This window comes from Monocercomonoides exilis (assembly GCF_001643675.1).
Source record: "Monocercomonoides exilis strain PA203 chromosome Unknown scaffold3-2548433, whole genome shotgun sequence".
Taxonomy (NCBI): domain Eukaryota; phylum Preaxostyla; order Oxymonadida; family Polymastigidae; genus Monocercomonoides; species Monocercomonoides exilis.
In genome coordinates, this window is record NW_027150548.1 from 830,912 (window position 1) to 853,413 (window position 22,502).

Sequence of the window (22,502 nt, forward strand, 5' to 3'; positions counted from 1 at the left end):
TTTGTTGAGATTCAAAATTTCGCAATGAACGAACACTTCGAAAGGTACAAGAGGAATCTGGAGAGCGAGAGGAATAATTTTAAAATGGGAAGGGCTGGAGATGAAGCTTTGCTCACAAAACTGATTGAAGAAGACGACAACAAGAAGAAAAAAGGAAAAATAGAATCGAAAGAAGAACAAGCAGAAGACTCCAAAGACGAATAAGAGGCAAAAAATGACAGATTGTGGCAGAGCTCAGCAGGGCGATCGAATAAAAAAGTTCAGATTGCTGAGAGAGAAAGGAAGATTCGGATACAGCGAGAGAAAGAGCAGGAGAGGCAGAGAGAAGCAGAAATGATGTTGAAGAAGAAGCATCAGGAGATTAAAGAGCGATGTGTGCAGAGAAGGTTGGATTTGAAAAGAGATGAAAAAGAAAAAAGAGAGATTAAGAAGATTCTGAGGGATGTGAAGAATAGAATTTCAGAACAAGAAAAGAAAAAACTGAAGAAGCAGGAGAAGATACTTGCTAAGAAGCGGAAGAAGGAGGAGGCCGAGCAGAGCCTAATTCAATTTGAACAGAAAGAAGCAGAAGCGGAAAGGCTGAAGGACGAGAAGAAGTATGATAAGATTCGCATCAAGCTGAAGAAAGAGGCAGCGGAGAAGGAGAAAAAGGGGCAGCAACGACTGCTGAACAAGAAGCAGCTGGATGCGCTGGGGATAAGGGTGGCATCGCTGAAGATGATTGCAAAGATTGATGCAGAAAACTAGTTTGTGTTCGTGCAGTTCTTTTATGTGCTGGCGGATGTGCAGAATATAGTGGAAGGCGAAATGCGGGGGAGAAGGAGAGAGAAGGAGATAGAAATTGAGAGAAAGGGGAAGAGAAAGAGAAAGAGAACTGATATAAAGAGAGAAGAAAAATAAAGAAAATCCAGAAAGTTCTATGAAGATTTTTCAAAGAGTGAATTTTTAGAAACAACTGCTGTTCTTCAATCTCATTTTGATTTTCAGTTAACTCTTCATTGGATAGCAGTTCCTTCTGTTTCATACGATGTTACTATTCTTCATTCCATCAATGACAACACCCAACAAACAGCAAGATCACCAAATAATCAGCCAATAAAGTCGATCTCTCAATCTCCAGCACCTGCACCTCATCGATCATCATTAATTCCAACTTCGTTTCAACATCCTCGATTTTCTGTGTCCATTTTGCCTTCTTCTCAGTCATCGCTTCCATCAAATTCCGCTATTTATACACAATATAATCAGCTTTCCTTACTCGCTCCTCCTCCTCCTTCTTCTTCTTTACATAAAAGTTATATTTAACGAATCAATTTTTACTTCAGCTCATCAACTTTCATTTGAATTTGTCATGAGCGAATGATATTTTAATGAAAGCAACAGGCTGCAGTCAATTGGAAGTGTCAATTATGGATCATTTAGAGATGCACAAATAATAAAACATACTATTGAAAATGAAAACAAGCAACATTACTACTATTTTCTTTATTAATTATTATTCTTCAATCAAAACTGAAGCTGAATATTTTCATAAATCAAACTGTCGTCTTGGTATTTCAATTTTTTTTTGAAGGGTTTGATTGCAACGTTTGATTGAAACAGTTTAATCTTCCAAAGTTTAATAATTAGTTTTGTCTTTTATAATTCTTGTTAGCTTTTTCCTTTCATAATTGAAGTTTCATAAAATAGTATTTTCAAAACGTGTTAAATATATTTTTTCATTCATGCAAAAATGTATTTTTATCGAATTTTCAAGTCAGAAAAAAATACAGTAACATGCAGAATATTTTTGAAAAATTGAATACAAAAAGAATTTATAATCTTTTCTAAAAAAATATAAATATTTTAAAAAAAAACTCCTCGACATTGGTTTTGTCTTTCGACCGACATGCATCGATTTATTTTTCCTTGTCGCAAAGGCCTATTTTTGCCAATATGAAACATGGGGAATATGTGGATAGTAGGCTCCACACACCGCAAGCAACATCAGCAGCAATATAATCCTTTCTCTTCTCAGAAACAAGCACAAGCACAAGCACCAACGTGAATGCAGCAGTCACAAAGGTTACCCCATGCATGCCGTTGAGCATTGACAAACCCTGGGTTCTTCACACACGAAGATGGAGTTGATAACCATTACTTAATTTCATCATCCTCCTCTTCTATTTTTTCTTCTTCTTTCTCTTATTCTTTTGCCATCTTTCTCTTCTCTTCTTCTTCTTCTTCTTCTGTTTTATCCTCCACATCACCTCTTTTCTATGTACACTCTTCTCTTTCTCAATCCACTTCACAACAACCAACACGAAACACTTCACATCTTTCTTCCTCTTCCTCTTCCTCTTCACCTTACTCCTCTAATAATTCAACAACAACAACAACAAACTTACAACCTGCCACTTCAACTCCTTCTTTGATACCTCACCTTCCTCCTTCCTCCTCCTCTTCCTCTTCCTCTTCCGCTTCCGCTTCGTCATCATCATCTTCTTCTTCAAATTCTTCTTCTTCTTCTTCTTCTTCAACTTCTACTTCTTCAAACGATAATAATGCTCTTCGAATACTCCATTTTCTTCTCCTTTTTAAAATAGAATGATCGAACAACAAAAAGCCCTTTAAACGCTAATTTGCTTCTTCAACACACGCATTACAATTTTTCCTTCTCTCTGCATTTCTTTCTATGGAAACACCACCGCCTCCCGCTTCGCATACATCGCTCTCCTCCACTTCTTCTGCCTCTCCTTCTCAAACACTCCACTCACACTCCAATCTGTCCTTTCCTTCTTCTCTCTTTCGTCCACACCGTCTGTAAAAGTGGCTTCTCGAACATCCGAAAGCAGATTCCAGCCATCTTTCAGCTGAGTGCTGAAAATATGGAAGCGTTTATAATCATTTTTCATTGTTTTGTGCTTCTAAAGATAATTCTACATCTAGCGCTTGTCGAAATAGAGAAGAGAACAATGCACATGCTTTTGGAAGCAGCACAAGCTCGTTTGATGACCTCACCTTGTTGAATTCTGCAGGAACGTCGTACACAATTTTGGAGATTGCGCTGCTTGAATGCGAAAAAATACAAAATGCCCATCTGGAGAGAAATAATTAGAACAGGAGAAGAGATAGGTGGAATTATGATTATTGACTGAAGAAACGAAAATCATTTTCATATTGAAAAAATATGAGATGTCGCATTATAAATTCGCATGTTTGTTTTAAGCAAGAAATGAAAATGATCTGAAAAAAGATTCTTTCACAATATCACAATTCTAGCAAACAGTTCTTTACTCAATTGATTAGCTCTGACGTTTTTCCCCAACTGCTTTGCAATCTCTTGAAAATAATCGATTTCTTAAAAATTCGCTGAACAGAAATTGGATTGGACTATTTAAAAATGTTGAGAATATGTTGAAGATATCACTTTCTCTGAAAATATTGCGTAAGGATTATTTGAAACGTCATCAATCATGCATTTATCCATTTCTTTTTTTCAAAAGTTGAAAATACGACAACAAACAAAATTTAATAAGCTCCTTTTTTCTTGACCGAACAAGTTTAATCAAGGTACTCTGATGTGGTAAATCAGTCGAAAGTATTAATAGTTGAACACTGTATTGAATATTCTGCGAAATGCATTATTTTCAATACTTAAACATTAAAATAGACTCCGTTCACTGGCTGAAAAGAACTCGTGCAATTCGCATCGTCATCATCGGCATGTCCCTCCTTCGCTTCACAAATATTGTTATTTGCGACCTGCACAATTATTATTATTCTCCAATGAATTCCTTCGTATTTGATGTTCATTTTTTCATGATAATGAATATCTTCTTTGAAACAAAACGATTTTTCAAAATTAATACTTTCTTGTAAGACAAATATCTTTTCACAATTGCTTACAGCTTTGAGCATTTCATTCAATTTTCAGAACATGAATGAATTGAAATTTCCACGATTTTCTTATCAATGCTCAAAATATCTTCATTTATCGAATCCGAGAAACAAATATTTTGTTTTGCAATAAGAATTGACAAGTAACTTGACAGTGACGAAAGTAACAAATTTTTGGAAAGTGACAAAAGATCTGAAAAAGTGACGATCAAAAAAAACATTAACTAACTTGATCAAAATTCTTATCCAAAATTTAAAATTGATATCTAAGTTTGGAAAAAAAACTATTTTATTCAAATTTAAATAAATATTTTTAGAAAAGACAACAAAATTTAATTTTCTGTATGGACAAGCCAGCAGAAAAAATAGAACTTTTAATTAAATCAAACAGTAACAAAGTAATTATCAATTCGTTAGTCACTAAAGAAAAAAATGTTCGTCACTGGCAGGGTGACGAGGAGGTTTACCTTTTTCTAAAGGGAAATTTGTTATTATTTATTTGAACTTCAAAATGAGTTTAAACATGTGTTACAAATTTAAAAATTTTTGCCGCGTCCGTCAGGAATTAAAAATCCACGTCATTATTGGTATTTGAATAAAAATATTATTTTCTCTGATTTTTGGAATTTTTGTTATATATATCAAATTATATTTATATATTCATTATATTCTATTTTTCGAACTTTTCTTTTTTTTTATAAATTAATAAAAAATTACTTCCCTGCAGAATACTGACTCCATTAACAGTCACTGACTTCACTGATTTCGCTGACGGTCCGATAATCAATTCATTTCAAATATGATTTTTTGTCAATATCCTTTATTGAGAAATGCATTTTCATACTTCGCTTATTTGAATATATATTTAACAATATTTGCATTTGCAATTATTTGTTCCAATAATTGAGGTTCTGACGTGAACATTATTACTCAGTCCGTAAGGAAACCAATTTTGTCTGTCAATAGTCACAAAGTGACACATGTTTAAATGTAATTATTCAAATAATAATAAGTTTTTTCGAAAAAAATATTATTATTCTTAAATCAATTTGTTATCGTCCAAAAACTATCAATTTTCGAAGAAAAAGATGACTTTGACATACATCGCATAATTGTTTGAATTGATTGACTATTTGGCATATGCACACTTAACAGCGATTTCTAATCCTTGCATAATTCGCTTGTTTATTGTTTGTAAACATCATTTGTGATGTTTTGAACAAACAAAAACATGAGGAAGTTCGTTAAAACAGAATTTTAATTTTTCAAATATTATGAAAATTGGTCAAAATTTTTTCAAAAAATAAGAAAAAATCAGTAATTGAAAATCAAAATTAAATAAAAAAGTTTACATTTATGACTTTTCTGAACACTCAGAGGCAGATAAACCATCGCCTAGGTCAATATTGTCTGTTTCACTTGTTTCACTGTCATTAGAAATAAGTAAATCATCTTTGTCAAGTATTTCTTCCTAATTTTCTTCTGTTTCTTCATCTTCATCAGCTTCTTCTGTTTGTTTTTCTTCATTAAAAAACTTTTTTTTGATACTAATTCTTCAAATCTCACAACCTTTCTCTCATTAATCATCCAAAAAGCAAGTTGATCAGCTACATATTTTTCTCGAATGCCATGGGGAGGAAAAAATCTTCTCATATGGTTCCACAATCCTTCGATTGAATTTGTGCATGAGTGAGTTTCTTTATCATGAAATTTTCTCTAATGGCACACCGTTAGATGATTGTATCCTTGACAAGAAAGAGATAAATATGCGTTCCAATCATCTGACATTATTGTTGAATGCTGTTGATTGTGCTTTTGAATGATAGGAATTGATGTCGAAGCAGATCAGTCTGGTTCAATCATGATATAAAAATTCCTTGTTTCATCCATTTTTATAATTCTTTCGCTCCACTGCACCATAGATCTACATATGTTTCTTTCTTTTTCCTCTTTGATATTATCTTCTCCTTAAAACACATTCATCTATTTCAACAATAATGTTTTCGCCTCCAAGAAAAGTTTCATTCTGATTTATAATGTCCATTGCGCAAAACCTCACAATAGATGACCATTATGCAACAGAGTTCCTATGTATCCCCAACATTTCCGAGCAAAATTTCACACTTTCACTATTCCATATCAACGTGATAATTATCTAAATTACATTTATTGGTATCCTGCTTCGATAAAATGAGGTATTCTTGCATTCCGATTACCTATTGCTGCATTTTCTGCAAACACAAATCATCCTTCCACAGTAACGCCGTAAATCCATTTCAATTCTGTTCATTCTGCATTTTGGCTTGTTTTTGATGATTTTCTTAAATATCCATTTTTCAGATTTCTCTGAATTGAGAAACTATCAAAATAATTTATTTGCAGTTCTTCCTGGTATAGCAAGTGAATTGTCTGAATCAGACACTTTTTCCATGAAATTTTTGATTTTTCAATGATCAAAAATCCCATAAATATGTGAAAACGATAGATTTTAAAAATCAAAAAATTATGGTTTCCACACATATTTTGTTCATGATAAAAACACTAAATAACTAACTTCATATTTATAAACTGTTTTTTCATTAATTTGAAAATTGCTGTTAAGTGTGCATTTGCCGTGAAAGTTTCATATATAAAAAAATAACACATTAAAAGAAATTAAATTATTGCAAATGCAAACTTCATTTATGATACACTAAGTATTGCATTATAAAATACAACAATCAAGTTTCAATTCTTCCGCCTTCGCACAAAAAATTGAAAAGAAAAAATAAATACATAATTATAGGATTAATCAGAAAATTATGTCGAAGAAATTATTATTCAAGAATCAAAAAACTGCTCTCCACGAAAGTGTAACCTTTTTTTGCTTATTATCACTGTGCTTTTGTTGTTCAAAATATCGTTAAATTGAAAGACGTATTATTTTGTACTTGTGCCAGATTTCAATGTTCATCATCCTCCTCCTCAAAAATCCATTATCACCCATTTTATTCATTCAAAAGGAAAAAAATTCAAAAGCTGAAAAAACTTCAAAAGAATTCAACCGAAAAGCAAGAATAAGTGAATTGGAAGGGAGTTTTGAACAGCATGTCTGAAAAATGAATTAGGTTGGTGTTTTCATTGGCTCCTTTTTTTATTTGCACCTTTTTTTATTGGCACCTTTATTCATTTTCCTCGTTTTTGATATAATGTTATATAAGAAACAAAGATTATTTGCACAAATAATTGTTTTTATCATCATTGGATGAACAGATGTGCGAATTTGATTTCAGGACAACAATTAAATTCGTTAGTGAAATTATCGTATGAAAAAAACACGACAAATTTTTTTTAAAAACAAATTGAATAAACAAAAATTTATTAAAGCAAATACTACCTATATCAAAACTTGAAATGTATATTGGCTACTAAAAATGGACTTTTTTTTGATCATTTCCCAAAAAATTGATTTGTTTTTTATGATCAAAAAAAAGCTGAAGAAGGAAAAAGAAAAATGCAAGTAGAAATGGCGTCGATTGACTATCGCATTTATGAAAATAGACTCGAGAGAATGGCACGAATTCTAATTGACAGAAAAGCCAGGCTTGTGGATGCAACCAACTTCGGTGAATTTACAAAAAAACACTCATCCATTCAGTGAATACTGTTTAAAGTGACAGGGATGTTGCCAAAGTGGGAAGACCGTCATTGCTTCGAAAGTTAAAAAAGGAAATTGTTACGGACGGAATTAAAATTGAAGCATAGTGTGGAACAAACCTGACAGTGAAGAAAACAAAAGAATTGGTTCGTAAAATATTTTTTTTCTATTTATTTGTTTCTATTAAGATTGAAAATGCGATAGAAGATGAAGATTCAGAGATTTCAGTTGATGCTTCACCAAAAAAAGAAATTTCAAAATCCGCGGCTTATTCCTTCTTGCGAAATCAACCAGAATTGATATTACAAAAGCCTGAAATATTGGATTCAAAACGTCTAGCAGCATCTTGTCAAGACGTTTTGAAACCAAGGTACGAAATGCTTGATGATTTGCATTCAAAGTTCAAATACCGAAGGGAGCTAATCTTTAATGTGGATGAAACATTACTGAGATTATCAGATAATTGCCAAAAACTTGTTGCGACATCCTCGGAATCTCCTTCGGCCTATTGTTTAGCACCTTCGAGAGTTCGAAATGCGACGCTTGTGGCTGCTGTTGCCTCAGATGGTTTTTCTTTGCCAACAATTGTGCTTTGGCCAAGTTCAAATGTTCCTGAAGAGTTGACTCCTTTACAATCTCCTTCGCTTGATGTGTGGTGCAGTACGAACGGTTGGATGAACTTTTCTTTATTCGAACGATACTCTTTGCGTGTTCTTCTTCCAGAAATATTAGAAAGAAAGAAAAGGATGAAATTGACTGAAGAGAGATGTTTGCTTTTCGTTGATTCGCACAGCTCAAGTGTGAACACTAAACCTTGGAGAAAATTTATGGAATCGAATGAGGATGTCATCACATTTGTTCCTCACACAACACATATTTCACAACCTCTCGATAGAGGTGTTTTTGCTGTTCTTGAATCTGTTTCAAATTCATCAATAGAAATCCCTCAATCTTCAACAGCTTTTTCCAACAGAAAGGCTTTGGCAGACATCCTTCCTCAAGCTCTTCACTCTGCGTTTGCACCATCAGTAATTAAGAATGCATTTGATGCAAGCGGTGTTTTGTTAAGATCGTAAGAACAAGTTTAACGAAAATTGCCCAAACACTCTTCATTTCCTTTGCCCACTTATTCAAATCGTTTTGATTTTAACGGAAAACTGCTCACAAATGAGGATTTCTTAGAAAAGTGGGAAAAAGATATATTTGTCAAAATTTTATTGAAAAGTTCCTTATGTTTAATTTTCTAATAAAAAAATAAAAATTTCATTTTTCAATCAAATTTCTGTTCTCTCTCATGAAACTTCACAAAAATGGAAAAATAAACATTATCAAGATTTTACATTCATGGCAGCGAAATTTTGTGAGCGAGAACAGAAATTTGATCGAAATATGAAATTTTTATTTTATTTGAAAATTAAACAAAAGGAACTTTTCAAAAAAATTTTGACATTTATTCGAACAAGTGCGAAATGTTCCGAAGCCGAAGAAGAAACAGAAAACATTGAAGATACTCTTCCATTAAAGTCAAAGAAGAAAAGAGTTTATCGAAGAATTTTGCATGATGATTTGGAAAATATCGATGAAGAAAATTCTGCAGATCAAAGTTCATGAAAAAGAAAAATTCGAAGACTATTTGACCCAAGTTTTGTTTATTTTTGCTAATTGAGTCTGTATTTTTTGAATTTTATCACTTCAAAAATTTGGTGCCAATAAAAAAATGGTGCCAATAAAAACACTAACCTACAACATTTGTATTAAATCAAAAAAAATTGTTCACAAAAACAGAAAAATTGGTCCAAATCAATGTTTCTAATAAAACAAAATATTTCATTCGTTGCTTTTGTTTGAATATAAACAATCTATTGTTAATTGCTCTTTATTATTTTGTGTTTAACAAAATTTTTCATAAAATATTTGATTCAATCATATTAAGAACACTGATAATCACAAACATTATAAAAATAATGAAAATTCGAATAAAACATAAAGTGCCCAATGCCAAATATATAAATTTATACATAAAAGCAACAATATCACAAAATAAAACTCAAAGACTCAAAATAATCCACAAATATATTAAATAGAAGATTTTATTCTTGATCAACTTCTCGTCGAAGAAGTGAGTCCTTTCGAATAACCTTTTGAAGCAGCAAGCAATCCTTCAAATCTACAACAAAGCCAATTGAGAACAACATTCGAATCACTTCCTCGTTGTGCACGATGGATCGCATTAATTTTTACCTCAAGCTTTCGCTGCATAGTCCTTGTCATCATTCCACTTCCATTCATCAAATTTAAAATCCGAGCGTTCCATACTCTTTCCTCCAAATTTGCTTTTCTACTTGTGATGCGTAATTGCGCATTCATAAGATGTGCAGCTTCTGTAATTTCTTTTGCACTAAATGCAGGAGCATCACGCGTCTCCAAAGATCTTAACAACAACTCTGTGTCAACTCTATGAGAAGCGTGCTTCCCGAAAACATCAACACCTCTTCGCTTGGCAATGGCTCTGTATCTTCGTTGAGCATAGGCATCTCGGAGATCTTTTGCTTTTAATAGTTTTTCCACACAAATGAAAACTTCTTCATGTTTTGAATTCAATTCCGGAGCAATCGTTTTTGTAATAATACTTGAATTTTTATCCCCCACAATGCCAGAAGGTTCACATTTACTCGAGTAATAAACAGACTGTTGTGAATTTCTTGAAGAAGGAAATAATTTTTGTGAAATTGGACTTTTATCAATGGAGCTCGAAGTTCTCTCAAACGAAATAAGAGGCTTAGAAAAAGAAGATGTGAAGATATTGTGCATCGTTTTTTGTGGAATTAGCTCATCTTTTGTAGCAATACTTCTCCAAGAACTTCCATATTTTCTTTTGAGCATTCTTGCTTGACGAGTTCTTCCATCGAGACATGTATACATTTCTATCGAATTATCCCTTTCCAAATCATCGGAATGCTGTGACATTCACCTTTAAAGATATATTAACAAACTTAATAATTTTTATAACCTTAATAAATTCTTTCAAATAAATTTTTATTATCGAAATGAAAATGCTTTCACATATTTTTTTTATAAAAACGCTTTCTCACAATATTATTCCCACTTTATTTTCACCTTCAAAGTGTAACTATTTCAATTTCTGTGAATTATGAACACGAAGTTTTTCGACAAAATAATAAAAATATATCAATTTGAAAGATATCCACGTTAATGCTATGATAAAATTCGTTGAACATAAAAATATGTCCTAGCTATTTTCTTTGCAAAAATTCTCATTGAATTTTTCAAATTAATCTTTTCAAAAAAATATTTAATTTTTTATCAAGAAAAGCAGACTTATGGAGTTAAGTTACTTGTGCAATTGCAAATGTTCATTAAATTTCATCTTTATCTCTAAAACAAAACAAATGATAGAAACATATTAATCCTCTCTCCGATCATTTGAATAGAATCAAAAAAATTTTTTTGCTTTTTTTTTTTTTGTTTGTTGTTTGTCTGTTGTAAGTTTGTTTCAATTATCTACTTTTGTAACCAAGTCGCAAAATAAACCAACTTTCCAGTTGATCCAATTGGTCTTGGTTCTTCAATATCAGCATGCTCCATCTTCCCACAAATTATCCATTCTCCTTCTTTATGAAACACTTCTCTTGCAACCTTGTCGAAATTAAGCATTGCTATTCCAACATCATTCGCAGTACGTTTTCCTCCGACTCCAAAGAAGTGCACAGCATACGGCTCTTCAACTGCATCTTTTCTATCAGAAGACGAGGCAGAAGAAGCAGAAGGCAGCAGAGAGGATTTGCTTGTCACGAAGCATCGCATCGGCTGAGCATTCAGAGCACTTGGCGCCCAACGAGCAGCATCCAGGCATTGGCCAATAAATGACGCTATACCATCAATATGATCATTTTAAATATGAATATAATCATATAAAGCAAATAGAAAATAATAACAAAAGTTTGTAAAATTAATTCAAATTAGTTGAAAAATTCGCTCATTCAAATATTAAAACAGTAAAATTTCAATTTTTTTGAAAATATAATGAAAAATCTTTTCTCTTTCAATAATTTAAATAAATCTTGATGAAAACCAAACATTTCCTTTCAGCTTCACTGAAAGACGAATCTTGCGCATTTTTATCCAATCCTTTTGTGAAAAACACATCAAAAGGCTTTCTCAAAGAAGAGCCTGAAATTGCTGAAACCAAGCGTGAAGTCATAGTTACCTGAATACAACATATATTTCCATATTGGAAAGCATGAAATAAAATAAAATAAAAAGTAAGAAAAGAAAAAAAAATGATAAAGGTCCTTCGATTTTCACACACTTCATCCTTAACATGACCAACAGGAGAGACCATATACAATTTTTCGCCTTTCTTTAGGTTCAAAAGAGGTTCGAAAGTCTTTGCACTAAATGTTCCTACGATTTGAAAAAAAATCATCAAAATGTTGAAAAAGGAAATGTCAAATAATAATTAAACATTTCCAATCGTTTACATTCATCAAAAATAATAATAATAATCAGAATCACAGTAATTGCAAAAGACGATAGAAATAAAATAAAACATAAATACCACCCATCCAACATGTTCCGAGTCCAAGTTGAGTGCAATAGAGTATAATTCTTTGGAAAATTATTCCATGGTCCAAATCGTTTGTTTTTTCATTAATCACTGTGCACAAGAAATATCGTGCTCCCGATATCATTCCATATGTTCCAAGCTGACCATTAACAGCTTCTTCTTTTGAGATTAATGAGACTCTCATTGAAGTTCCAAATGGGCCAGTTAAATTTTCGGGTTTTAATAAAAAGGCTTTAATTGAATCCTTTTCCTCTGGAGATAAATCTTTAGTCGTATCATAATTACGAATACTTTTTCTGCTCAAGCATAACTCATAAGCATTCAGTTTGTCAAGACCAGTTGAAGGATTCGGTCGATTTCTTTTTGTGTATTTCCTTCTATTTACAAGTGACGAAATCAAAAACTGCCCAACCGTAATATGAAAATTTGATTAAGATGAATGGATTTATACCGCTGACATAGCAACGACATAGCATATGAAAAATCGGAATCCCTTTGAAATTTCCTAAAAAAGAAATTTTCAGAATTCAAAAAAGCAATATAAAACTTATACCTTTGTATAAAGCAAAAAGTATGTAACGCCAAATGTTGCTAAAAATAGAATTGCGCTCATCAACTTTCTTTAAGGAGAAACAAAACAAATGATGATCCATACTTTTTTTTTGAAACAAAATTTTTCCGAGAATTGTTTTATCTTTGGATGCCACGAGTTTATGTTGTTGAAGATGATGATGGTTGTTACACATTAATGATATCTTTGTAAATTTTCAACATTTTCTTTATTTTTTAAGAAGATATTCAGATGATAAAATCATCGTTCACTGGGTGCACTTGCCGGAAGCGAGAGGTGTTGTGGACAACATCAAGTTGTGGAACTGTTTTTATAAAAAAGATTATTACAAAAGTATGATTTGTGCACTTAATTTGCAGATTATTTTATGATTTTTTCAAAAAATGATTAGGGAATATGGAGAATGTTTGTCCATTTTTTATAAATAAAATATACTTACAATTATTGTTAAATAATATTACAGAGATTTTATTTTTATTTCATCGGGGTCTTCTTTCGAAGGTGGTTTGCAGTTGTTTAAAAAAAAAACAATGAATTAATTTTTTTATTCCTCGAATTTTGAAAGCAATTGGTATTGCTTCATCGGATTACACTCCTTCTCGATCAAGCTATCTTGGAAATGATTGGTCATCAGTCGATTATCATTCATGGTTTAATGCAAATCAAATATTTCAATTATTTTTTGATTTAACTGTTTTTGTTTTGAAGTGGCGATTGCTATCATTCCAGAAGTACTTCGGGAAATAGATCTTGGCGTTCAGGGGATATTGTTGGAATTGAGGTTTACTGTTTTTATCTTTTCGTTTCTTTTTAAAAATATGAACTTGTTTGCTGAAATGCTTGAAAGATTGATATGGATTCCAGAAATGTATGAATATTCTTTTGATTTTATTATGAAACGATGTGGTTTTGATACGAATCAAAATTATTTTTTATATTTCCTTTTCTCTCTTATTTGCTATGGGAATGCAACTTTCTTTGCAGTTATACTTCTTTTTGAATGGTGTGATCCAACAAGTAAGTTATTGTCACATACCAGAAAGCGTGAAAATAGGAGTCTGCACGAAATATGCAAACATGGGAATTAGAATAATGAGATTTCGGGAGTTGGATAAGGCTGAAAGAGAAAGCCATGCTTCAAGGGTTAAAATGGTCAATTGGGAACATAACGATTCAAGTTGGTAGAGATTAAAAATTAAAAAAGGAGGAAAATAAATAATGCATGCTTCATGTTTGTATGTAGCTGTAATTTCAATTACTTAGAAACTATTAGCTTTGAGAGAAAAGAAGGTGAAAATGCTCATGAAAATTTTTTTAAAAGGTTACATTTGTTGTTTAATATCGCTTTGTACGATATTGGATGAAAAATTAAAATCATTACAAAGTTGTAGTGTTCTGAATATTGTTTCAATCAATGCATTTTTTGATGTTCTCAACAATTAACATTTGAGATGAGTTGTGATTAGAGAGAGCTTAAGCTTTGAAATCATTTCACACAGGACCATTTTTTGAACATTTGTTTCTTTCCACAAGAAATTAATTTTGTTATTTTATAAAATATATTTGCTTCATATGTTTTTGCTAAATTTAATTTTCGGGATGAATTGCGGAATGTTTTGATGAACAGATGATAAAACATTGATAAAGGAATAGAAAAACAAAAAGAAATGTAATTTATTAGAATTCATATGGATAGAAGAAAAAATGAATCAGATTACTGGAGAAAAATCAAAATGAATTTTTTTCGATTAAATAGTCAATGAATTTTTTTTTTTTTTTGTTGAAAATATCTCATGACAAAAATTCGAAATTTTATTTTTATTTCATTTGATAGATATCCTTCGCTATTCCTTTTAAAATTTTATAATCAAATATGAATATTTCAACTCATAACAAAGTTTGCAATGAAATGAAAAATATTCATCGATCTTGCACCTTAATTCATTATTTTTATTCGCCAGTGATTTTTTAACTGTCTTGCAGACTTTTAATAAAGAAACTGGCCTAAATATATATATTCACAGATATAAATGTCTTCACATAGAATTCCTTTACAAGTATATTTTGCAATAACACTTTTTATTGACATTTAAATTTAAAATTTTCTTGTATTCAATTCGCTTAAAACTAGAAATCTTTAAAATCAAATGCTTCCGAAGAACAATCAGAAAAGATTGAAGACCCAGAGATAAACAGTGTGAAAAATGAGAACTATTTATTTTTTTGACTTTTCAAATTCATTTTAATTTCTTCAGACCTTTTGCAGCATTCAGGAGTTCGACTTGTTGAAGAGTTGAAAGCTTTGGACCTTAAACAGAGAAGGGAACAAATTAAAATTAAAAAATGGCAAAATAGGCAAGAAGAGCTTGAACGGGAACTTGTTTGAATGAATTTATCAAAAAAAGAAAAATTGTAATGTTTTAATAAAATATTTTTAATATTAGGAACAAAGACGGCAACTTCGCCTTCAAAAAGAAGAGGAGAAAAGAAGAATCAAAGAAATTTCGCAAGCATTACAAGAGCGTGATGCTGAATTGAGAAGGAAATCTTCTGTTCCTCGCAAATCTCGCTCACTCTTTGAACCACAACGCCAGAGAGAAAGGCGTTCCACTTCACGACCATCCGTTGAACGCTTATCTACAGCTACACTTTTAGCAAAGATGAATGAAAAAAACTTTCATGATTTTGTTCTCATCTCTGAAGCCAAGCAAAAAGCGATGAAGGAGAAAGAAAGAAATGAAAGAGATAGAGAAAACTCAAAAAGTGATAATAGCGAATGGGAAGGAGAGGCAGAAGCCAAAGCCGAATTGAGAGAATCGCATGAATTGGACTTTAACGAAGACACTTCACCAATCTCTTCTTGTGCATCTCCACATTTGCCTGATTCTGAACCAGCCGAGCAAAATGATGTTCAGAGCAATCAAAGAGGCATCAGAGACAGAGCAAAAGATGGAGCTGCTCGTCATTCCATTGCATTTTCTGCGAGTGCTTTATACAACCGCACATCTTCTTCTGCTTCTTCTTCTTCATTCAATTCTTCTTCAATGTCTTTTGCGACTCATTCACAACTGCGCAGCTATTCTCCTTCTCTTGTTGATAATCTTCCTCTTTTCAAGCCTTTGCTGTTCAAACAATTGGAGGAGCAAAGGAAAAAAACAAAGCAAGCTGAAAAATCGAAAAGAGAAGAGCTTATGCTTGATTCGAAGGAAGAGAAAGAAAGAGCGAAATCCAATGAAAGAAGAAGCAAAAGCAGACCTTCTTCTTCTTTGCGAGCATCAAAAACATCAACACGAACATTAGCTTCTTCATCTTCATCTTCTTCATCACCTTCCTCTTCCTCTTCCTCTTCTTCTTCTTCTTCTTCTTCAGCCACATCCAACTCTCCATCTCTATTTTCTATGCTCCACACGAATGTCGCGATGATAACGAGAATACAAGAAGGGCAGAAGAAGAGGAGGGAGATCGAAGAGAAGGAAAAGAGGGAGAAAGAGCTGCAGCCGAACACAGCAGAGTGGCGGGAGAAGATGCGAAGCAAAGCAGCAGAGAACGGAAGAGGAAGAAGTTCAAGCAGAAGTGTAAGCAGAGAAAATGGAGGAAAAGGAGGAAGAGAAGGAGGAGGAAGAGGAAGAGGAGAAAGAGGGGTTTCTTCTTCTCTTCTGGCTGTTCCTGACACTTTCTACTCGTCTGCAAAGAACTTGGAAGTTTTGAGGGCAAGTTTGTCTCCCAACAGAAGAGCAGCGTCTGCCAGCAGCAAACAACAAAGTGAGAAGGAGAAAGAGAAACCAGCTTTTCGTCCTTCGTCTTATTTTGCTTCGATTCCAAAACTATATCGAAAGAATGATTCTAATTCTTCTTCTTCTTCTTCCTCCTCCTCCCCTTCTTCTTCTTCTTCTTCCTCTTCCTCCTCCTCTTCTTCTTCAATGAAAGCAACATCCCGTGCTAATTCAAGTGTTTCACACACAAATCAGAAGAGGCCGTCTTCATCGATGACACGAAGAACACGCACTTCATCAAACACTCCAAATACACCACAACACTCTGATTCATCTGCTTCTCCTTCTTCTTCTTCTCCTTCTTCTGCTGTTGCTGATGTTACTGATGCTTCTTCTCCTCTTCCAATTTCTTCTTCTTCAGATGAATCGCAATCACAAACACTTGAGTCAGTGCCAAATGAGAAAGAAGAAGAGAAAGAAATTGCAAAAGAAGAAGAAAGAGAAAGAGAAGAAGGAAAAGAAGAAGAAGAGAAAAAGGAAGGGCAAACAGAAGCAAATCAGCCAGAGGAAGAAACGAAAGATGATGAAGAGAAAAGCAATGAAAGGGAAGAAAAGAAAGAAGAAATCAAAGAGAAAGAAGATGAAATGAAAGCTGAGAAAGAGGAAAAAGAAGGAGAAGAAAAAGAAGACGACACGAAGGATGAGAAAGAGGAAAAAGGAGAAATGAACGACAAAAAAGAAAAAGAAGAAATAAAAGAAGAAGAGAAAGAAGAGGTGAGAAAGGAAGAGGAAGAAGAAGAAGAAGAAGAAAAATATGAAAGGGAAAAGATAAACAATGAAGAAGTGAGAGAAGAAGAAGCAGAAGAAGAAGTGAAAGAAGAGAAAATTGAAGAGGAAGCGGAGAAAGTGGAGCAAGAGGTGAATGGCAACAAAGAAAAAGAAGAAGAAAAAGAAGAAACAAAAAAAGAAGCATTAAAAGAAGGGGAAAATGAGAAAGAGGTTGAAGAGGAAAAAGAAGAAAAGAAAATTGAAAATGAAGAAGAACATGAAGAGAAGGAAGAAAAGAAAGAAGGAGAAGAAGATGAAAAGAAAGAAATTGAAGAAATTGAAGAAACAAAAGAAGAGAAAGAAGAGAAAGAGATTTCTGAAGAGAAGGGAGAAGAGAAAGAAGAAGCGGAAAAAGAGGAAAAAGAGGAAATTAAAACTTTGGATGAACAGATTCTGCAACCAGAAGAAAAGAATGAAGAAACAGAAAAGGAGAAAGAAGCAGCAGAAGAGGGAAAAGAGATTGAAAAGAAAGAGAAGGAAGAAGAAGAAAAGGAAGAACCAGAAGAAGAAGCAGAAAAAAATGATGAGAAAATTGAGAAACCGGAAAATAAAGAAGTTGATGAAGAAAAGGAAAAAGCCAAAGAAGAAGAGAAAGAAGAGAAAGAGGTTGAAAAGAAAGAAGAAAAGGAAGAGAAAACAGATGAAAAAGAAGGAGAAGTTCAAAAAATTGAAGAAGAAGAAAAAGAAGAAGAAAGAAAAGTTGATTCAGAAATGAAAACAGGTTTATCTGAAGAAGAAGAAGCAAAAGAATTGAAGGTCGAAGGAAATGAACAAGAAAACGAACAAGTTGAAACAAGTGAAACAGAAAATGATGAAAAAGAAGAGAAGAAATTAGAAAAGTTGGATGAAGCAGCAGAAGAGAAAAATGAAGAGAAAGAAGAGAAAGAAGAAGAGAAAGAGAAAGAGAAAGAGAAAGAGGAGAAAGAGAAAGAGGAGAAAGAGAAAGAGAAAGAGAAAGAAGTTGAAGAGACTTCAAAAGAACAGATTCAACAATCAGAAGAAAAGAACGAAGAAGAGAAACAGGATGAAACAAAAGAAGAGAAAGAAGAGAAAGAGGATAGAAAAATGGTAGAAGAAATGAAGCAAGATATCAAAGAAGGCAAAGAAGAAGAAAATGAAAAAGTTGATGAGAAGAAGAAAGAAGAGGAAATTCTAAATGAAAAGAAAGAAGAAGGAGGAGAAGGAGAAGAAGAAAAAGGAGAAGGAGAAGAAGAAATTGAGTCATTGGCTGAAAAGGAGGATGACGCATCAGAAGATGAAGAAGGTGATGAAGAAGAAAATGAGAAAAATGAGAAAAATGAAGGGAAAAGCAAAAATCAAAATAAAAAACCGAATCCTCAACAGAATTCGAATCAAAACAAAGGGAAAAAGCCGAAGAAACCGAAGAATAAAAGAAAAAAGAGAAGATAAACAGAAAGAAAGATTTTTGATTGAGAGAGATTTCTGAACAAATTTCTTTTTTTGTTGTGATCACTTTCATTTTTTTTTTTTTTTTATTTTTTCATTATGGAATCTTCATTTCTTTTTTTATTCATATTCGAAAACTGATCGTATTTCATTTCAAATAAAGCAAGTTCTCAAACACCTTTTTAAATTAGCTCAGCCTAATTTATGTATATTTTCCCTGATATTTGTGCTTGTTGTGTATCTCAATTTCTTCATTTATTTTCCAATTTGCCAACTTTCTCCTTCGTTTATCTTCCTTTTTTCAATACAACCGAAGCAATTCACCTGAATGAAATTATCATTCACTTCATAATCTCTTATTGTGATGAGGGCAAAATCAGACTTTGATAAAAAAAAGATTCAATCAAAGCCACCTTTGATCAGATCCATTGTTAAAAAAAGAAAATTTAATATCATTTTTTTATATTCACTTTGTGAAAAAACAGTATTTTTTTTTCATGTTTAAAGAAAGAATTCAAAACTTAATTTCCGTTTGAGTTCGGAAAGTTTCAATAAATTCTGATCTTATCAAGATGGAATGATTTCTTTATTTTCTTTTGTTTCATTTTTTCTTTTATTTGATCTATGCAAAATTACGAAAAATCCTTATTTTGAACTGTTCAAAATAAAAAGCAACGCAGAAATGATTCATCAACAGTTTATAATTTAACGATTATCATTCATTCAAAATAAATGAGTTATTTGATTTGTATGAGAAATAATTTTATTATAAAAAGAATAATTTGGCTTCGGTTGATGTTACAATAAGTTTTTCTGTATTAATACACAATCGATATGACTTTTTTTTCATAATTCACATTATCCTTCTCATTCGCCGAACAAAATTGATGTTTTTTTTTGAATCAAAACATTTTTTTTTGAAAGATCAAAATAATATGGGGCGCAGGAATTTTTTATTTCTCCATTTTTCCACATCTTCAATAATTGCGATCCACTTCCCCAACATGAGAGCTGCATTCAATATTTTAGCATTCTTGTTGCTAGTTTCTAACTGCTATTATGGAGAAGGCATTGCAGAAAGGCAATTTCAACAAAAATGGAACGAGGAGATGCAGGAAGGCAAGATCAGCATTGAAAATGGAAAAAGAGATAACAAAAATTATTTTGGCAATTCATTGAAGAAAGTAATAAAATCAGCTGACAATCACATTTGCAGTGTTCAAACGAGTCTAAATATCTTCAATTCATCATTGTGTGTGGCCCATCTCAACATCATCCCTCTCACTGGTTGTCCACTCCTCACGGTCCAACACCACTCATCTGCCACCATCTGCTCCTCCACTTGCCAAGTCAACCAAGCAGCAAAATCTCCACTTTTCATCTCTGCCCATGCCTCCCTCGCCCTCACAAACTTCTCCCTCACCACCCACCAACCTGCCATCCTCTCCTTCCCCCTCTTCTCCACCCCAAACAATCTCCTCCCACATGCCCACTCCCCAATCCCTGCCTCCTTCTCCATCTCCCACTCCTCATTCTCCTCTTTCGTCTCCCTCATCCAGCCCTTCCTTTTTTCTCCTGCTTCCCTCTCTTCCCCTTCCCCTTCTCCATCTCCATCCCTTTCCCCTTCTCCTTCATCTTTCTCATCCTCATCCTCATCCTCTTCTTTTTCTTCCCCTTCCCCTTCTTCTTCTATTTCCTCTTTCTCTTCTCCTTCCCCTCTCCATGTCCATCACCAATCCCATCCCCACCTCCAAATCCACCTCAGTCTCCATCTCTCAAACACCCTCTTCTCCAACATCTCCTCTCCCCAATCCCCTCGATCTCTTCCATCCCTTCCCTCCCACTCACTCAATTCATTCACCTCAACCACTTCCACTTCTACCAACACCAACACCAACGCCAATTCAACCCCCTCCTTCTCCCTTCACTCATCTCTTTCCATCCACTCAACCATCTTCCTCCACACCCACAACCCCATCGATGGTGCCATCCTCCCCGACCTCAACAGCCCATCCACCTCTCTCTCTGCCTTCAATGCCTCTTTCCTCCACCAAACTCGTTCTTCATCAAATGCTGCTGAGGTGCATGTTGGAACAGAATCTCAAAGAGTGAAACCTGGAAGACTTACTTCATTCGATCAAAACAGTCATCGCTTTGAATGGTGTGAATGGAACGATTCAAATGGTGGATCTTCTGCAGGAGGTGCACTTTGTGTTTCTTGTACAAATGCAAATCTCACAATCACTTCCTGCTCATTTAACAATTGCTACTGCACAGGAAATGGTCATAGCGGAGCGTTATATTGTGAATTGTTGTTAAATGTGAACATCGCAAAATCCAATTTCACAAGCTGTTCAGCTGCTCATGGAGGAGCAGTTCACGCAAGGAATCCACAATCAAATTCTGTTTGGACGTTCTCAGATAACAGAGTCGAAAGTTGTAAAATAACAGATTGGTGCGGAACTGGTTGGTACTTTTCCCTCTATAGCATGCCCTCAGATGCTCAATTCCTGTTTTCCAAATGCAAGTGCATTGCAAATTCTGGAAAAGATTCTGCTGGTTCTCTGACATTTTCATATCCTCCAAGCAATAAGCCAAGTCAATTTATTGTAAATGATTGCCAGTTTATAAACAACAAATTGACTGCCTCTGCCAATTATGGAGGCGCTGCCATTTACTGTTATGCAACATATAACTGGATGAGCGGAAATAAATTCATCACATTCTGTTTCTTCGATGGAAATACAGCAACTAATGGAAGAGGAAATGATGTGTTCTTCAGTGGCAATGCCATTACTCAATCTCCATTCGAGAATTGTGGTTCAACAACCCCAACAAAAAGAGTGTGGAACAATGGACAAGCAGATAGCGATGTGTACAATGGCTGGCTTCCAATCATCAATCAGAACAAAATCGTTTCTAACAGCGGAACTGATGCTGATGCCTGTGGCAGACCCCAACAGACCCCATGCGCCACCATCGAGTATGCCCTCAACGGATTCATTTCCCTCCTCCAAGATGCCTCTCTCACCCTCCTCACCTCAATTTTTGTTCCCATTCAAACACTAACCTTCAGCGCGGTTGACACCATAATCACTGGAAATGGCACAACTGCCACCACCATCGCCTCCAGTGGCATTCCCCAGCCATCAAACTCAAATTTACAATCAACATCTTCTTCTTCTTCTTCATTTTCATCTGCATCTTCTTCACCAAATCCATCTGCCTCGTCTGCCCTCTTCCAACAGACCCAGGGCTCCCTCACAGTCTCTGCCCTCGCCATCGCCCACAACTCCACAAACCAAATCACCCCCATCCTCTTCCACCTCTCCGGTAACTCCCCTTCCCTCAACCTCAACACAACCACCATCACCGGAACAACCTCCATAACAATAAAAACTCCCCTCTTCTTCCTCACTGCTGGCTCCCTCGCCCTCAACCACACAGCAATCACCCAACTCGCCCTCAACAGCCAAAGCATCTTCCACCTCACCTCCCTCACAAATCCCCTCACCCTCAACTCCTCCAACATCACCCACATCACCTCCACAGCCACCCCCACCAGCTGTGTCCTCTCCTCTGCCACCTCCCCTGCCCTCTCCCTCTCCCTCGCCAACTGCACCATCACCAACATCAACTCAGAACAGTTGAGCCAACAAACTGCCACCAATGGCGGGTGCATCTCATTCGCCTCATCTGCCCCTGCCAATTCGTTTTCAGTGAGTGACACAGCCTTCTCCACCTGCTCTGTGAGCGAGGATACAAGTTCTGGAGGAAGAGGCGGCGCTCTCATGATCGAGTACAACCATGGCTCACAAGTGACATCCACAACCATTTCCATCACCGATATCGTGTTTTCAGCCAACAAGGCCTGTGTCG

General features: G+C 34.3%; 8 protein-coding genes across 8 annotated transcripts; 4 read left to right on the forward strand and 4 right to left on the reverse strand.

Moving 5' to 3' along the window:
• Positions 1-336: 336 nt before the first annotated feature.
• Positions 337-747, forward strand: MONOS_5267 (uncharacterized protein; the record flags this gene model as incomplete). Its single annotated transcript, XM_067875398.1, has 1 exon — positions 337-747. The coding sequence occupies one exon, from the start codon at positions 337-339 to the stop codon at positions 745-747; it is 411 nt and encodes a 136-aa protein (XP_067735161.1).
• Positions 748-2,418: 1,671 nt separating this feature from the next.
• On the reverse strand, positions 2,419-2,894 carry MONOS_5266 (uncharacterized protein; the record flags this gene model as incomplete). The annotated part of the gene is made up of 2 exons (XM_067875397.1): positions 2,419-2,572; positions 2,707-2,894. 2 exons carry the CDS (start codon positions 2,892-2,894, stop codon positions 2,419-2,421), a joined length of 342 nt encoding a protein of 113 aa, XP_067735162.1.
• Positions 2,895-7,893: 4,999 nt separating this feature from the next.
• On the forward strand, positions 7,894-8,592 carry MONOS_5265 (uncharacterized protein; the record flags this gene model as incomplete). Its single annotated transcript, XM_067875396.1, has 1 exon — positions 7,894-8,592. The coding sequence occupies one exon, from the start codon at positions 7,894-7,896 to the stop codon at positions 8,590-8,592; it is 699 nt and encodes a 232-aa protein (XP_067735163.1).
• A 2,275-nt stretch (positions 8,593-10,867) lies between these two features.
• Positions 10,868-12,750, reverse strand: MONOS_5264 (nitroreductase). The gene is made up of 6 exons (XM_067875395.1): positions 12,658-12,750; positions 12,556-12,609; positions 12,096-12,507; positions 11,847-11,941; positions 11,615-11,744; positions 10,868-11,406 (listed from the first exon to the last, which is right to left on the reverse strand). Exons 1-6 carry the CDS (start codon positions 12,715-12,717, stop codon positions 11,039-11,041), a joined length of 1,119 nt encoding a protein of 372 aa, XP_067735164.1. The 5' UTR covers positions 12,718-12,750; the 3' UTR covers positions 10,868-11,038.
• Positions 12,751-12,804: 54 nt separating this feature from the next.
• Positions 12,805-14,233, forward strand: MONOS_5263 (uncharacterized protein; the record flags this gene model as incomplete). The annotated part of the gene is made up of 8 exons (XM_067875394.1): positions 12,805-12,838; positions 12,896-13,008; positions 13,067-13,080; positions 13,139-13,179; positions 13,241-13,325; positions 13,384-13,456; positions 13,523-13,543; positions 13,660-14,233. The coding sequence occupies 8 exons, from the start codon at positions 12,805-12,807 to the stop codon at positions 13,858-13,860; spliced, it is 582 nt and encodes a 193-aa protein (XP_067735165.1). The 3' UTR covers positions 13,861-14,233.
• A 472-nt stretch (positions 14,234-14,705) lies between these two features.
• MONOS_5262 (uncharacterized protein) lies at positions 14,706-19,019 on the forward strand (the record flags this gene model as incomplete). The annotated part of the gene is made up of 4 exons (XM_067875393.1): positions 14,706-14,732; positions 14,807-14,870; positions 14,931-15,055; positions 15,120-19,019. 4 exons carry the CDS (start codon positions 14,706-14,708, stop codon positions 18,624-18,626), a joined length of 3,723 nt encoding a protein of 1,240 aa, XP_067735166.1. The 3' UTR covers positions 18,627-19,019.
• A 494-nt stretch (positions 19,020-19,513) lies between these two features.
• Positions 19,514-20,421, reverse strand: MONOS_5261 (uncharacterized protein; the record flags this gene model as incomplete). Its single annotated transcript, XM_067875392.1, has 2 exons — positions 19,514-20,341; positions 20,405-20,421. 2 exons carry the CDS (start codon positions 20,419-20,421, stop codon positions 19,843-19,845), a joined length of 516 nt encoding a protein of 171 aa, XP_067735167.1. The 3' UTR covers positions 19,514-19,842.
• A 1,260-nt stretch (positions 20,422-21,681) lies between these two features.
• MONOS_5260 (uncharacterized protein) lies at positions 21,682-22,458 on the reverse strand (the record flags this gene model as incomplete). The annotated part of the gene is made up of 1 exon (XM_067875391.1): positions 21,682-22,458. One exon carries the CDS (start codon positions 22,456-22,458, stop codon positions 21,682-21,684), a length of 777 nt encoding a protein of 258 aa, XP_067735168.1.
• Positions 22,459-22,502: the final 44 nt, after the last annotated feature.

What these genes read in the sequence shown, in the direction of transcription:
- MONOS_5264 (XM_067875395.1), bottom strand. Translation starts at nt 12,717, where the DNA reads ATGAGCGCAATTCTATTTTTAGCAACATTTGGCGTTACATACTTTTTG. An exon ending in TTGGTCATGTTAAGGATGAA is followed by an intron (nt 11,745 to 11,846) that starts GTGTGTGAAAAT and finishes TGTTGTATTCAG; the next exon opens with GTAACTATGACTTCACGCTT. An exon ending in CAGTGAAGCTGAAAGGAAAT is followed by an intron (nt 11,407 to 11,614) that starts GTTTGGTTTTCA and finishes TTGATGGTATAG; the next exon opens with CGTCATTTATTGGCCAATGC.